Raw genomic sequence first — 12466 nt, forward strand, 5'->3', positions numbered from 1 at the left:
CCTTAAACCTTAGCCGTACTTGAATCTGTCAAAAAAGCGGTTCACTCCAGCATGACGTCACGACTTGTATTTCATAGAGTCCAGTTATGACATGTTAGAAATTTTATAAAAATATTGATTAAATAATACGTTGATTTTTTTAGTTTTTAGATATTTCAATAACGAGTTGATTTTTTTAACTCGTTACAACTTATTCTTAACATTAATTGACCCACATTTTTAGATTAAACGCAACTTATATTGTTTCCGAACCGGAACGTTTTGAACCGGATTTGAAATAACAATGATCAAACCGGAGCTGAACCGGAACTTTTAAATTGCTAAAAACCGAAACCGGAACTGAACCGGATTCCGAAAAAATCTTTGAATCCGAACTGAACCTAAACAGAAAAAGTCAAACGGTTCGACTCCTTGTTGTAAAGGGCCTTGGTATTTATTTCAGATATTGTGTTCTTGTGTACTGTACGTCACAATCAATCGTTTAAATGTAATTATATAAAATACCGGTACTCGTCAAATGAAGTATGGCGAAACAGCAAAAAAGGTGTTCAGTAAGTTTATAAAACGATACTAAACATTTTGTTGCGGCTTTTTGGGTAACAATAAAGGACAGGGAAGGCGACCTTTTCAATACTCGGTCCTATATTTAATTATATGCTAGTTTTATGCGAAACTTTGCTGTTGGCTCGTTTTAAGTGTTATTATTCGGGTTAGTAATTCAAGTTTTTTCGACGGTTTCCAAATTCGGATTCCCACGAATATTAAGAATCTAAATAGTTAACAAATGCTGCAGCATTTTTTATGGAATACAGGAGTTCAGCCAAAAGCTTTTTAACATGGTTTATTTAGGGTTCAGAACTTTTAGTCTGCGAGCTCTTAATTTACCTTAAGGATCGCCACCCTACACGTTTTACAGCGATAAACAAAATGCTTAGTTGTCGGCGTTTCTGCAGGCGTTGAAGTGCAGTTAATGTAGGCTTACTCGTCACCACTAAAACACCTTTGGCACGACCCACAGATTGGACAGCCCTGATTTATATAGTGCTATCTAACGAGGAATTGTTTTTTTACATTATTTATTTCTGAAAATGGTGGATAACATTTCGGTATTTTTAGAGAGACAAGTGTATTGGAGTAGCCTATCTTAATAAGCATTTATGATTTTTTAGCATTTGTGAGCAGAACCACAACAGTCGATCATAGGCATGTCACACCTTTAATTGTCACGCACTGTTGCGTCACAAACGATGTAGTTAATATTACGTTTGCTATAACATTAATGTAGTTTTACTACTTTTAGAAAGTTTTTGCTCTTTGAATGTTTTTTGAGTATTCCGTTAACACTCAGTCAGTTGCTGCTCGAAACTGTTTGCTAACATTGTTATTTGTGTTTGTTACTGCAGTTGATACAATGACAAAAGCTAAGCAAAAAGTTCAAAGTTTTTGCCCCCTCCCCAAAAAAAATTTTGGCTGGCCAAGCCACTGGACAAGTGCGTCATTAAAAATGTATGGTGGGTCGCTTCGTGACCCGCAAGTCAGCGGTTCGCCATCCCTGATCTAGGACCCTGGTCTAGAATCCGCTACCACTTTTTTACAGTACCGGTAACCAAACGAGTTGTCAAAAAATGGAATTGCAAGAAACAAATAAATATTGGAGAATAAATATAATAATAACACTTAACCCACACGAACCCAAACGCTAACTCGCAACCAACTAAAATATTGGTAGCAATTTAAACCCCCGGACAAAAAAAGTGGTAGGATTCTTGACCAGCGCCACTACAGCTTATATAATTTATTGCATTAACTAACTATATGACAACTCAAATGTCTAAGAGGGCTTAATGCAGACCAACCAAACATAAATATTCAGCACAAATTGTCTTTGCGCCGGGTTAGCATTTTAAGGAGGAACAGTATACTCATAACCTTTATTTATTACTTTTGTGACGTAACACCACAACTAGGGATGTCCGATAATATCGGATCGACGACCCCCTGTCAAGAGGTAGTATCGGGAATCGTTCGATACTAGGGTGGTATCGGTGCCGATCCGATACTGAATTAATTTGTGCGTTCCAGCCATGTTTTGAGTTTTCTTTGTAAACTTTTGAGAAAACACTACATTACGAAAATGATACGTTTCCTAATGTTAAGACAACTTTTCGGCATAATAGCTTTAAAATGATGCTAGTTATCAATTTGAAACTTATCAATTTTAATAAATTTGCTTAGTCGACCAGAGTAATGTCACTATTAGCTATCCGATTGTATCGCGATACTTTTTTGCTTAAACGGTTAGGGTCGGGATAAAACACGGGTCATGTCATTTGAAAACAGTAAGAAAAGTAAGAAATGCTCTTAAAAATGCAAGCCATTGACTTAAAACATTACAACACTGTGTATCGGGGATAAAACACAAAGTATTTGACATCCCTAGTCGCAATGTGACGTCATACTTTCGTTGTTCTTAGTTGCCTAAAATAAGCTCCCATCAACGTTCAAAGGATTGGAACAATTAGAATTTCCCTTATCGAAGAGAAACTGGCGTAGCTACTTCCTGCAGTTTGCCTGTCTCTAGCTTAAAGGCATCAGTAGCTTGTCTATGTGCAATTTATTAAAACACAATTCATATACAAGAACGAACAAAATGTGCGTGTCTGGATATTTGTTAAAAGAAATGACCAACATACGAAATTGAACATCATTCATACATATACATTACAATGATTACACAAACAAAGTATACAGATTAAAGTGCATTTATACTGAAATGTTGGAATATGCATTTCTCAAGTGGGTTTAAACTTTTACACAAAGAATGTCAGCTTATTTAAACGGATTAGAAAATAGAGTTGTCTGAACTTTTCATTTATCTTAAAAAACAATACCATTCAATACTAAAGCTCCTTATTATATGCTCTAATTAACAACAATCACTTCAAAATAACCAGCTTTTACAAGCTCGTTACTTCCCGTTTAAGTTTTGCAAACTTATGTTTTTTCTTTGTTTTAATCCGTTTCATTCATTACATAACAAGTTTGCCAAATTTACATATTTTCGTGCAAAGACCAAACTAAGTGTGTTCCGGAAAAAAGTTTGTTTTATATCTTTCTACAAGGCAATTTATTTACAGTGGATTTAAGTAATCCATATTTTTTAGAAAGATTATAATTGACTTTTTGCCTTTTTCTAAAACTGGCCTTGACTAATTTATTTGCTCCTTCTTTAAGTCTTTGTTGACGACACTGTAGACGTCTGTTGTATTGTTTGGTTTGTTGACGACACCATAGACGTCTGTTGTATTGTTTGGTTTGTTGACGACACTGTAGACGTCTGTTGAATTGTTTGGTTTGTTGACGTCACTATAGACGTCTGTTGTTTTAATTTGGGCGTATTGGTCATTATCTGTCGGTGCGATTTGAACTTGGTCTTGACTCGCCGAGTAGTGGACAGCTGCAGAAGTGGAAGGTTGGTCGTTGGGCGCTGGAATGCTGCTGTAGGTTGCTTCGCCGGTAAGTTGAACGCCCAACACCGGGCCTTGTTCTGCCATCGAGTAGGCATTCTCATTCTGCGGGGAAACGAGGCTTTGGATTCCCGCCGAACCAGCGGAAGGCCTTGATGCTTGAGACTTGCGCCTCTTGAACCACAAGCAGCCGATCAAGGCGATCAGCATCAGCAGAAGGACGCATGCTATCGGGGCAACTATTAACGCGATGCTGGGGTTACTTTGGGTCACGATGCCAGGGTTATTTTGGGTCACGATCCTGGGGTTACTGCGAGTCACGATGTCGGGGTTACTCTGGGTCACGGTGCTGGGGTTACTTAGGGTCACATTGGGACTTTCAGTTGAAAAAGCTTGTGATTTTTTACTTGTCGTCGTTGATTTTTTTGTTGTGCTTGTTTGTGTATAAGGTTTAAAACAAAGGAAAGGCTCTTTTCTTTTTGAGGGGAGGAACCATATTTTTCCTTTCTTGTTTATGCTGCCATAGTTTAGACTTCCGCTTTCTAAAGATTTCAATACAAATTTATCTGATGGAATAGCCTTGCTGGCAACACTCGTGTTGTCCAACCAACTAATGCTCAATTCACCATATGCAATCATGCCGATTGTGTACCGGGTTTGTTTGCATCTATCGCGAGGCACATACTTCTTCGCTTCGTCGTACTTTTCCCTGGTGTCGAGTATTGCGAGTCTTGCTCCATGCTCGTCAAAGCAATGCTGGTCAGCCGAAGTAGCGTTCAGCTGGCTTCTATGGTAATACCAACTTCCAAGATCGGTCTCGGTCTTTATCACTTTCAAACATCTTTTAACCATATTATACCGAAGTACCAAGTCGTCTACTTGTACACAAAAAAACAAGCAGGCTATTGTGTGTAAAACAGGGTTTATAACAGGGGTCGGCAACCTTTTTCCAGTCGCGGGCTAAAACCAAACTCAGAAAGATCTCTGCGGGCCGCACAAAATGTTAACTAAGAATTGTGTGATTGAAATGTTAGAACAACTGTGAATCAGGCCGGCCTCAGATATTTTTTGCACTTAAAAACGTGTAATTACATTTACAGAGGCAGCAAAATGTTGACACAAGTCGCGAAATACAAGTGTAATAAAATTACTTTAAGGGAACGCGACAACATTTCAAGTAAATATAGCTCAGTGCTTGATAAGTGCTTCCTGTCCAGGCGCAGATTTTTTTGGTATACCGGTATTTCTTTTGCAATTTATTTTTTGAAAGTTTTTACTACATTGCAGAAAATAGAAATAAAAAAATGTTATAAAATATGTACAAGCAATGTTTTTAATACTTATTTTCATTTTGAGCTACACACTTGGCAACCTTCCATGGCGCCACGGGAAAGAATCGCTGATCTAGTTGAAAAGGCTGCATCAAATCGTAAACAAAGTGGACGTGTAATCAACATTCGCGCAAAGCGCCAAAATTTTTCGCAATTACGTAGTTAAAATAGTCAAAAAGTTTGTGTAATAGACTCGTGTCTAATTTGTCAAAGAGGGCCGGATGAATTACAACGGGCGGGATCCGGCCCGCGGGCCGTAGGTTGCCGACCCCTGGTTTATAACCTTTTTATCGCGGATCCTAAAATATTTAGTTTGCATTAATTTTTCAGAGATGACGTCATAACATATGTATATATTTATATCTAATATTTGCTGGAAGAGCAAATTTACATTATGCCTGGCAGCAACAGTGTATTCATGACATCGTAAGTCACGAAAACTTAAAAAACCTGCTGTTTTTGGTCGAACTCCCGAACAAATAGAAACTGAAATAGATTCTAAATACATTCAAGGGGAGGCCAAACGTATTTTAAAAGAATAATTTTTTAGAAAAAGTCATAACGTTTTAAATTGTTCACTATGTTTTTATTTAAGCCTTTATAGACCCCATAAAACTAGCCCGCTTGCCCCAAGGAATTTCCCCAGTTTCAAAATGCCCCGTGTAAAATGCCAAGCCCTTTCAATATTCCTGTAGCCTTAGAGCAGGGGTAACTTTATTCCTTAGGGCCGAATAACTCAAGGGTTAATACTTGATTGTCGTTACAAGAAGAGAAGTTCAAATAACTATTTAACAAAAACTGTAGTAAGCTTTACAAAACTGTCGTTTGTTTTAAAAATTATTCAAAATTAAGTTTAAAATTACATCAGAAATGTTTTTACTTGTATTTTAACTTCATTAGGGCAATAAATCGCAGGTCGAAAGAACTGACCTTGTGTGTTGTACCTGGCTCACGGTCTATTACTCTATGGTGATCCCTCGATTAGTGCTTTCCAACTTTCAAACATACATAAACATGTTCAATAAAACCACAATCTAATAGCGAATTTATCGGTAAATGCTCGCAGCGCCAGAGTCATAATTGCGATTCGTAAAAAAGATAAAAACACCATATTTGAAATAAGACTTGGTTAATAAAAATAGTATTTTTCTTTCAAGGCGACCGAACTTTTCCACGTGGCTATCCCACCATCTCCTGGAATGTATTTAAAGTAGGGTTTCAGCTGCATATTTGTGCACGACATGGAACGATAAACTCAGGTTTGTTTTAGACACCCCGTTATGACGTAACTTTGTGACGTCATCTTGAAATTTTTTTATGCGTTTCCGGTTCTATAAAAAAAATATTCTACTTTCAATCCTGACGTGTATCATCATCAGTAAGACACACTCGACCTATTTGGCTTCGTTAATAATTTTCTACCTACATTACAGATCCGTGCACAGTGTAACCTAACTTGGAAATTGTTTTTAAACTGAGCACAACACTAACATCTACCACCTACCACTAATTGTACGCGTAACACAAATTTAGACCACTGCTTTTGTCGCAGTAAATTACAAGTTATAACTGAAAATGTTAACTTCATCTGTCGCCACGGTTGTAAACTTATAAAATAACAACAAATAATCCGACTGTTAGGCCTATGCTTAGTAAGCCGAGGCTTTTTTACGCTTTAACTTCATAGACTGCTTGCAACTAAAGAAGAAGGGAGCTTTTACTTTCGTTGAATGGGGTTTCTAAAGTCTATAATAAGCAATTGACCGAATTGCCATTCATAAAACGGTCCATTTAAGAACAGCCGGCTTGATTTTTTAAATGTTTTGACGTTTTCTCAAACCTGGAATAAAAATAAACCGGCCATATTTCGAAGTGGCGATATAAACAGAGAAAAAATACAAATTGTTCAAAAATGTGGTTTAAAACAGAGCCTGGCCATAATTGAAGCGGCCATTGAGCTAACTTCCTCAAGTGACGTAACAATGGATTGAAGCAGCTTATGACAATGGCTGCATTCGAAAGTGTTGAAGTAGGGTTATTTACGTTTAGTCAAATAATTCAGCGTTAAATCACAAACTCCCGATTCTTATCGATATCGATAACCGATATATTTAGATAAAAATCTAGTTGTCCGCACCTAAACCAGTTAATTTATGACTTTAAAAATCAAATCAAATTTTCTAAATAGCAATGGTGAAAAACAAACGATTCTCGGTGCACATCAAGTAATGTTAATCAAATTAAGCTTGCAAAACTAATTCGGTTTTGTAAGCTTTGTACTTATGTTGATCTTTACAAGTTAAACAAACAAAATTCTTACCAATTACAACAGCCAATGGCCATGTTAACCATGTAACTCAGTGGCCGGCAAACTGTTGGCCGCTACCCTAATGTTGGCCATTTATCCATTTTAAGTCGGTCGTTGGCTATTTTTTGTTATTTCAGTTTTATAAGTTTGTGGGCCGCGTGATAGTCATGCTGCAAATTTATTGTATTTTATTTTCAAAACGGTGTAGCTAAAGAGTTTTATGTTGGCTCATTTTAACATCATGAGGCCACCAGACTTTAGGTACCGGTATCTAGATTGTACCTTTTAGCAAGTTTACCAATGTAGTAAACATTTTTTTTCTCGTGCATTCGCAAACTTTTTTAGTTTTAATTAAATCTGTTCGTTCGTTGCACCGTTTTAAATGAAGTTTTGCCAATTTAAAACATATAAACGCAGTTTTTATTTCGCGTTATTTGTTCAAGTTTGCGGTAGAACAACAGGTTTTTATGATTGTTTGTTTTTATAAAGTAACTTTGTGACGTCTTTCAAAAATTGTTATGCACACCAAACAAATGTCGTAATGGTTTTGTTGACTTTCATTAGCTATTAAAAGAGCATTTTGGGCCGCGTCAAATAAGGTTTGCCGAACACTGATCTAACTCATTGAGTACTTTAGAGTTGAAGAATGCAGCTCAAATAGATAATTAATCCCTTACACTGTATCGTGGTTGGCTTTCCTGGAGTGAACCAATTAGGTAAAAAAAACTGTAAGTGGGTTTTTAGGCAAGAAAAAAATGGTAAAAGATTACAGAATTAGGTGGAAAATATTTAAGTTTTTTCAGGCTATTTGTATATATACAGTATATGTAAATATGTTTGAATATATGACGAAACTTTAATGTCGTTACCTGTACGACAAAAACAATTAGGAAACACAATGTTTGAGTGGTTTTTATGTATTCTTGCACATAAAAACTTGTTTGAACAAATAGCGGCACCAAGGAAAATCCAAGCAAAAATTCAACGAAATATTCAAGATAATTCTATAGCATTATTTGACATAGATTACAACACATTTGTTTAAATGAAATTTCGCAGATTAAGTTTTAAAAAAAAATGAATATTAGAGTCGCGTTTGAAATCAACAATGATTTTGACTTAATGGCTTCAAAAGTTAGTATGTCTTGCAGGAGTAATAAATAAATACATTGATAAGGTAGAGACTTATAGAAGCGAGAAATCAGATTGCACAGTTCAACACAAATGTGTTGCAACAGTTGAGTACCCTCTACTGCTTGCTAAAGTATTCCTGGCTTTCTGCAACCCCAGGTTTTATCGTTTCACGCCCAGGCTTCCAGTTTGCCGGACAAACCTCGCCATACTTGTCGGTGAACTGGTAAGCTTTAACCAACCAAAGCACCTCGTCCACACAACGACCAACCGGCATGTCGTTCACTGCGATGTTACGTAGAACTCCGTCGGCGTCGATGATAAACAGGCCCCTGGAATGGAAAACGTATAGTTGTTATAAAAATTGTTGGTATCTTATAGCAGTCATTCTTAAACTCTTGGCCGGGAACTTTTTGCAATTTGTCAAATGCAATTTTTTGTCCTACAATTAGCCAAGCATATGAGACTTCAATGCATAGGTTAGGGGTATGACAAAAAGGTCCTTGAGAATGGAAGACATAGATTGTTTTAAGTAACTTGATTTTTACCCAACAAAAAGAATGCAGTTTTACCGCAGCCGATTGATGGTTTGTTAACGACATAAAGCCCCCAAAGTTGAAAAACGTTATTTTACATAACGGATGATCTGTTAGCCATAACGACAGTCACTTGCTGGTTTGTATCAAGGTAAAATTGAACTTGAAAACAATTATCATAATGGTACTTTACCATAGAAAGAGCCTTTGTAGCTTCGTCGGTAGAGTAAACTAGATTTACGAGAAAAATATCTATATTTTCTTTTCTAAGATAGAGCCGTTTTTATAATGACGACGTTTATAGTGATGGAACTAATAGTTTCAATCCCACAGCCTTAGTTTGAACCCCGTAGTCCCTTGAGATCTGCATCGATTTATCAGCGAGCATTGGAATGTTCATCTCCCCAATACCACCTTCCTTACGAGGCACCTTGGTCCAGGCGAGGTGGCTGAACTCCGAGTCACAAGAGCAAGCAATCAACTCGCAGTTGGTCTCACGAAACTCGTCCGCCCTGTCGCTGAAAGCTATAAGCTCAGTAGGGCAGACGAAGGTGAAGTCGAGTGGGTAGAAGAACAGCACCACGTACTTTCCTCGGTAGCTTTTAAGACTTATTTCCTTGAATGATCCATCCACGACTGCTTGACCCACGAATGCGGGAGCTGGGTTTTGGATACAAGCTTTACCAGAAGACATTTTGCTACGTTTTGGGTTTTTCTTAAGACTAGATTCTGCGGGATTGTAAACAACCTTATTAGATGCCCAATGGCCGTTTTTACCTCTTTAGATGCCTTAACTAAGCAGTTACAAGGCTTTAGTGTCGCCTATATCTAAGTATTTCAAAATATAAACAATATGAATTTGTATATCGTTTGTCGTTGAAAACACAAATTCTCGAATCTAGCAAACGATTATCTCACAGCTGGGAACAACTTATCCGGTAAGAGTTTAATTCGAAAACATACATTATATTTTTGACGATTAAACTTGAACTAAAACCCTTATAACTTAGACGAGTTATAATTAAAACTGCCAAAGCATCAGTTAATTGTTAGAAATAGAAAACATAAGTTCTAGCCGCCAGAAACCAGCTATTCCACAATTTAAAACACTTAACCAAAAAAAATGCCAAAAAATGTTTTTCAAAACCATCAACGTACTTACAACTCAAGCTATTTTTCGAACGGGCTAAAACATTCAGTTTATAGTTTAAAATACAATTAACCGCCGCCAGAAAAGCCTTTTTCTCACAATTCTAAGCACGCACAAAAGTTAGAGGCGCGTTTCCATCAATTATTCCCACCAAGCTTGATTCCGGGATATTTCGTACCCAGCCTCAGGAAGTAAACCACATCCGCGGCTTCCTTCACTCACAGCTGTCGGTCTTCTCTGTTGGACGAAATGTGGAAATCGGTCTGCGCTAATCGTCAACAGGAAATGTGAAGAACGGCTTGCAATCTGTATTTTAAAAAGAATAACGTTTACGAACTGGGTTGAGACTCGTTCTGTGCATTTTGCGCCAAAGTGTATTTTTTCACGCAAAAGTTCCCTTGTAGGGACGGATCCATGGGGCATATGGGCAGGGGCCTTCCAAATAACTCAAACTTGCCATTTTTGCTATATAAATAAACAGTTTTGTCTTGATTTTTAGCCCCAATGCGTCGTGCGTTTCATCGCCCACTCGAAATTGAAAATTTGAGCAACTTGAACTATTCAAAGGCATTTTTCATGCTGCACGCGACATTTCTGTTTTTGTAATTTAAAATTCGTCACGAAACTTTGTTACGCCATCTCTGAATTTTTTAACGCCCCTTCCTTTGAAACAAAAATCGTAGATCCGTCCTGGTCCCAGCAACAAAATCGTCCACACAAAAATTTTAAGAGCACCTAATAAGTAATCGTTAACTTGACGTTTTTACATTGTCGGTAGAGAGCAGAAAAGAGACAAATTTGTCAATTTTAAGTTTCATATTTTAACGAGACTTAAGGTTGGTTTACACTTTACACTAAACGTGTTTTGCGTCTGGCGTCCAAAGCTAGTGTCGTCCAGTTCACACATAACGCGTTGCCAAATTTCCTCGCTTCTGAACGGAAGCGTCAAAGGTGAAATATTCCAAGCTTTTTTTACGCCTTAGGCGGCGACGTTTTTCGATTGTGCCAGACGGGTCTTTTGTGAACCAACCTCTACGATGCACAAACTTGTCCACAGCACTGCCAATTTTTGGATTTTATTTTATAAAAACATCTACATTACGACCTACAACAGATATTGGGCAGCTTCGATTTTCCTTCTACGTCTAGTCGATATTAGTTACGAAAATAGGTGAATTACAGGCTGTAAAGTACAAGCCAACTAGACGTGGTTGGTAAATCTGTCTGGAGTCTTATTGAAGTTATTTTTCCTACGGAGTGGACTTTGGTTGTTTTCAACCGACCTTGTTTCTACGAAATAACCCAGAAGCTGATTTTTCCTGAGTTACAAAATTTAACAAAAGCAGCAAAGTTGAATGAATGAAGCGCCACTTTTATTCCCGACTCCGCAAAGCAAATGAAATCAACCAACACCGAAAAACAACTTTCAACACAAGATCAAACAACAATCATCGTTTTGAAACCAAAGTTTGCGATTTTTTCTGTGTTTTTCCTCTAACTAACAAACCAAGGTCTATTTACAGGATATAGGACCAGGGTTGGCAAAAACTTGAACACGAACAAAGCCAAACAAAGATATTTACAATAGCAAATTTTGTCCTTGTCAGGCGAGTTTAGCATCTCGTTTCGTGAAACTAATTTTTTATAGTTTTTTTTTTAGAGTAAAATATTTCAATTTTTTATTTTTTCAAACTAAAAATAAACTTTCGAAAAAAAAAACTAAGCAGCCTTACTTCCTAAACGCCGAAAAAAAAAGGAAAATAATTTGAGAATGGTGTAGCAACAGATAAAAGAAAGGACACCAGATTTTTATATTTTGACGACATCGAAGGGACATTTACTCCTGGGCTCCACCAACAGCCACTGGAACCGGGGTCGGGACATCCTGGGCCACTGGAGCCGGTGCCGCTTGGGCCGGGCGGGCCTGTCTGGCCACCTGGGCCGCTTGTACCTTGTGCTGATGAGCCTGGAGCACCGCAACCGCCTCCTCGACCTTAGCTTTGAGTGATTCGCGCGACTCAAGCATGTGGAGGAGCTCAGAGTTGTCGATCTCGAGCAACATCCCGGTGATCTTGGAGGCGAGGTCCGGATGACTCGACTCGATAAGTGGGTAGAGACGCTCACCTGGACAAAAAGAAGGTTTATATTGAGGTTGGTAAACTGGGAGTACAACTTTACATTGTTAATGAATATAAAATTTTAGAAAAAAGTAGCTACAACTAAACATTACACACACAACTAGGCAGCATAAAATGTAAGAAAAACTTATTTAATCTGGCGAATTCATAAAAAAAAAATAAATAAAAGATTCCATTACAAAATTGACCTTTGTAAGGAATGTGCTATTATAAATAAATTTAACCAGTTCATTAACTAAAACACATATTTTTGCATTGATATTTGTCGCGCTAATGACTGGTGTATAATGGCGCATTGTGCATTGGAAGATTGTGCTTGTATAATAAGTAGGGTTGGGCATTTGACCGGTCAAATAAAATCCGGACAATTGACAGGCTTGCCAACCCTAATAATAAGCAATAACC

At 37.5% G+C, this 12466-nt stretch overlaps 1 protein-coding gene across 1 annotated transcript; it reads right to left on the reverse strand.

The window, feature by feature from the left end:
• Positions 1-8355: 8355 nt before the first annotated feature.
• Positions 8356-9467, reverse strand: LOC146162881 (peroxiredoxin-2-like). The gene is made up of 2 exons (XM_083383690.1): positions 9091-9467; positions 8356-8572 (listed from the first exon to the last, which is right to left on the reverse strand). The coding sequence occupies exons 1-2, from the start codon at positions 9465-9467 to the stop codon at positions 8356-8358; spliced, it is 594 nt and encodes a 197-aa protein (XP_083239816.1).
• Positions 9468-12466: the final 2999 nt, after the last annotated feature.

The sequence above is a fragment of the Ascidiella aspersa genome, chromosome 3, assembly GCF_963924565.1.
Source record: "Ascidiella aspersa chromosome 3, kaAscAspe10.2, whole genome shotgun sequence".
Lineage (NCBI taxonomy): Eukaryota > Metazoa > Chordata > Ascidiacea > Phlebobranchia > Ascidiidae > Ascidiella > Ascidiella aspersa.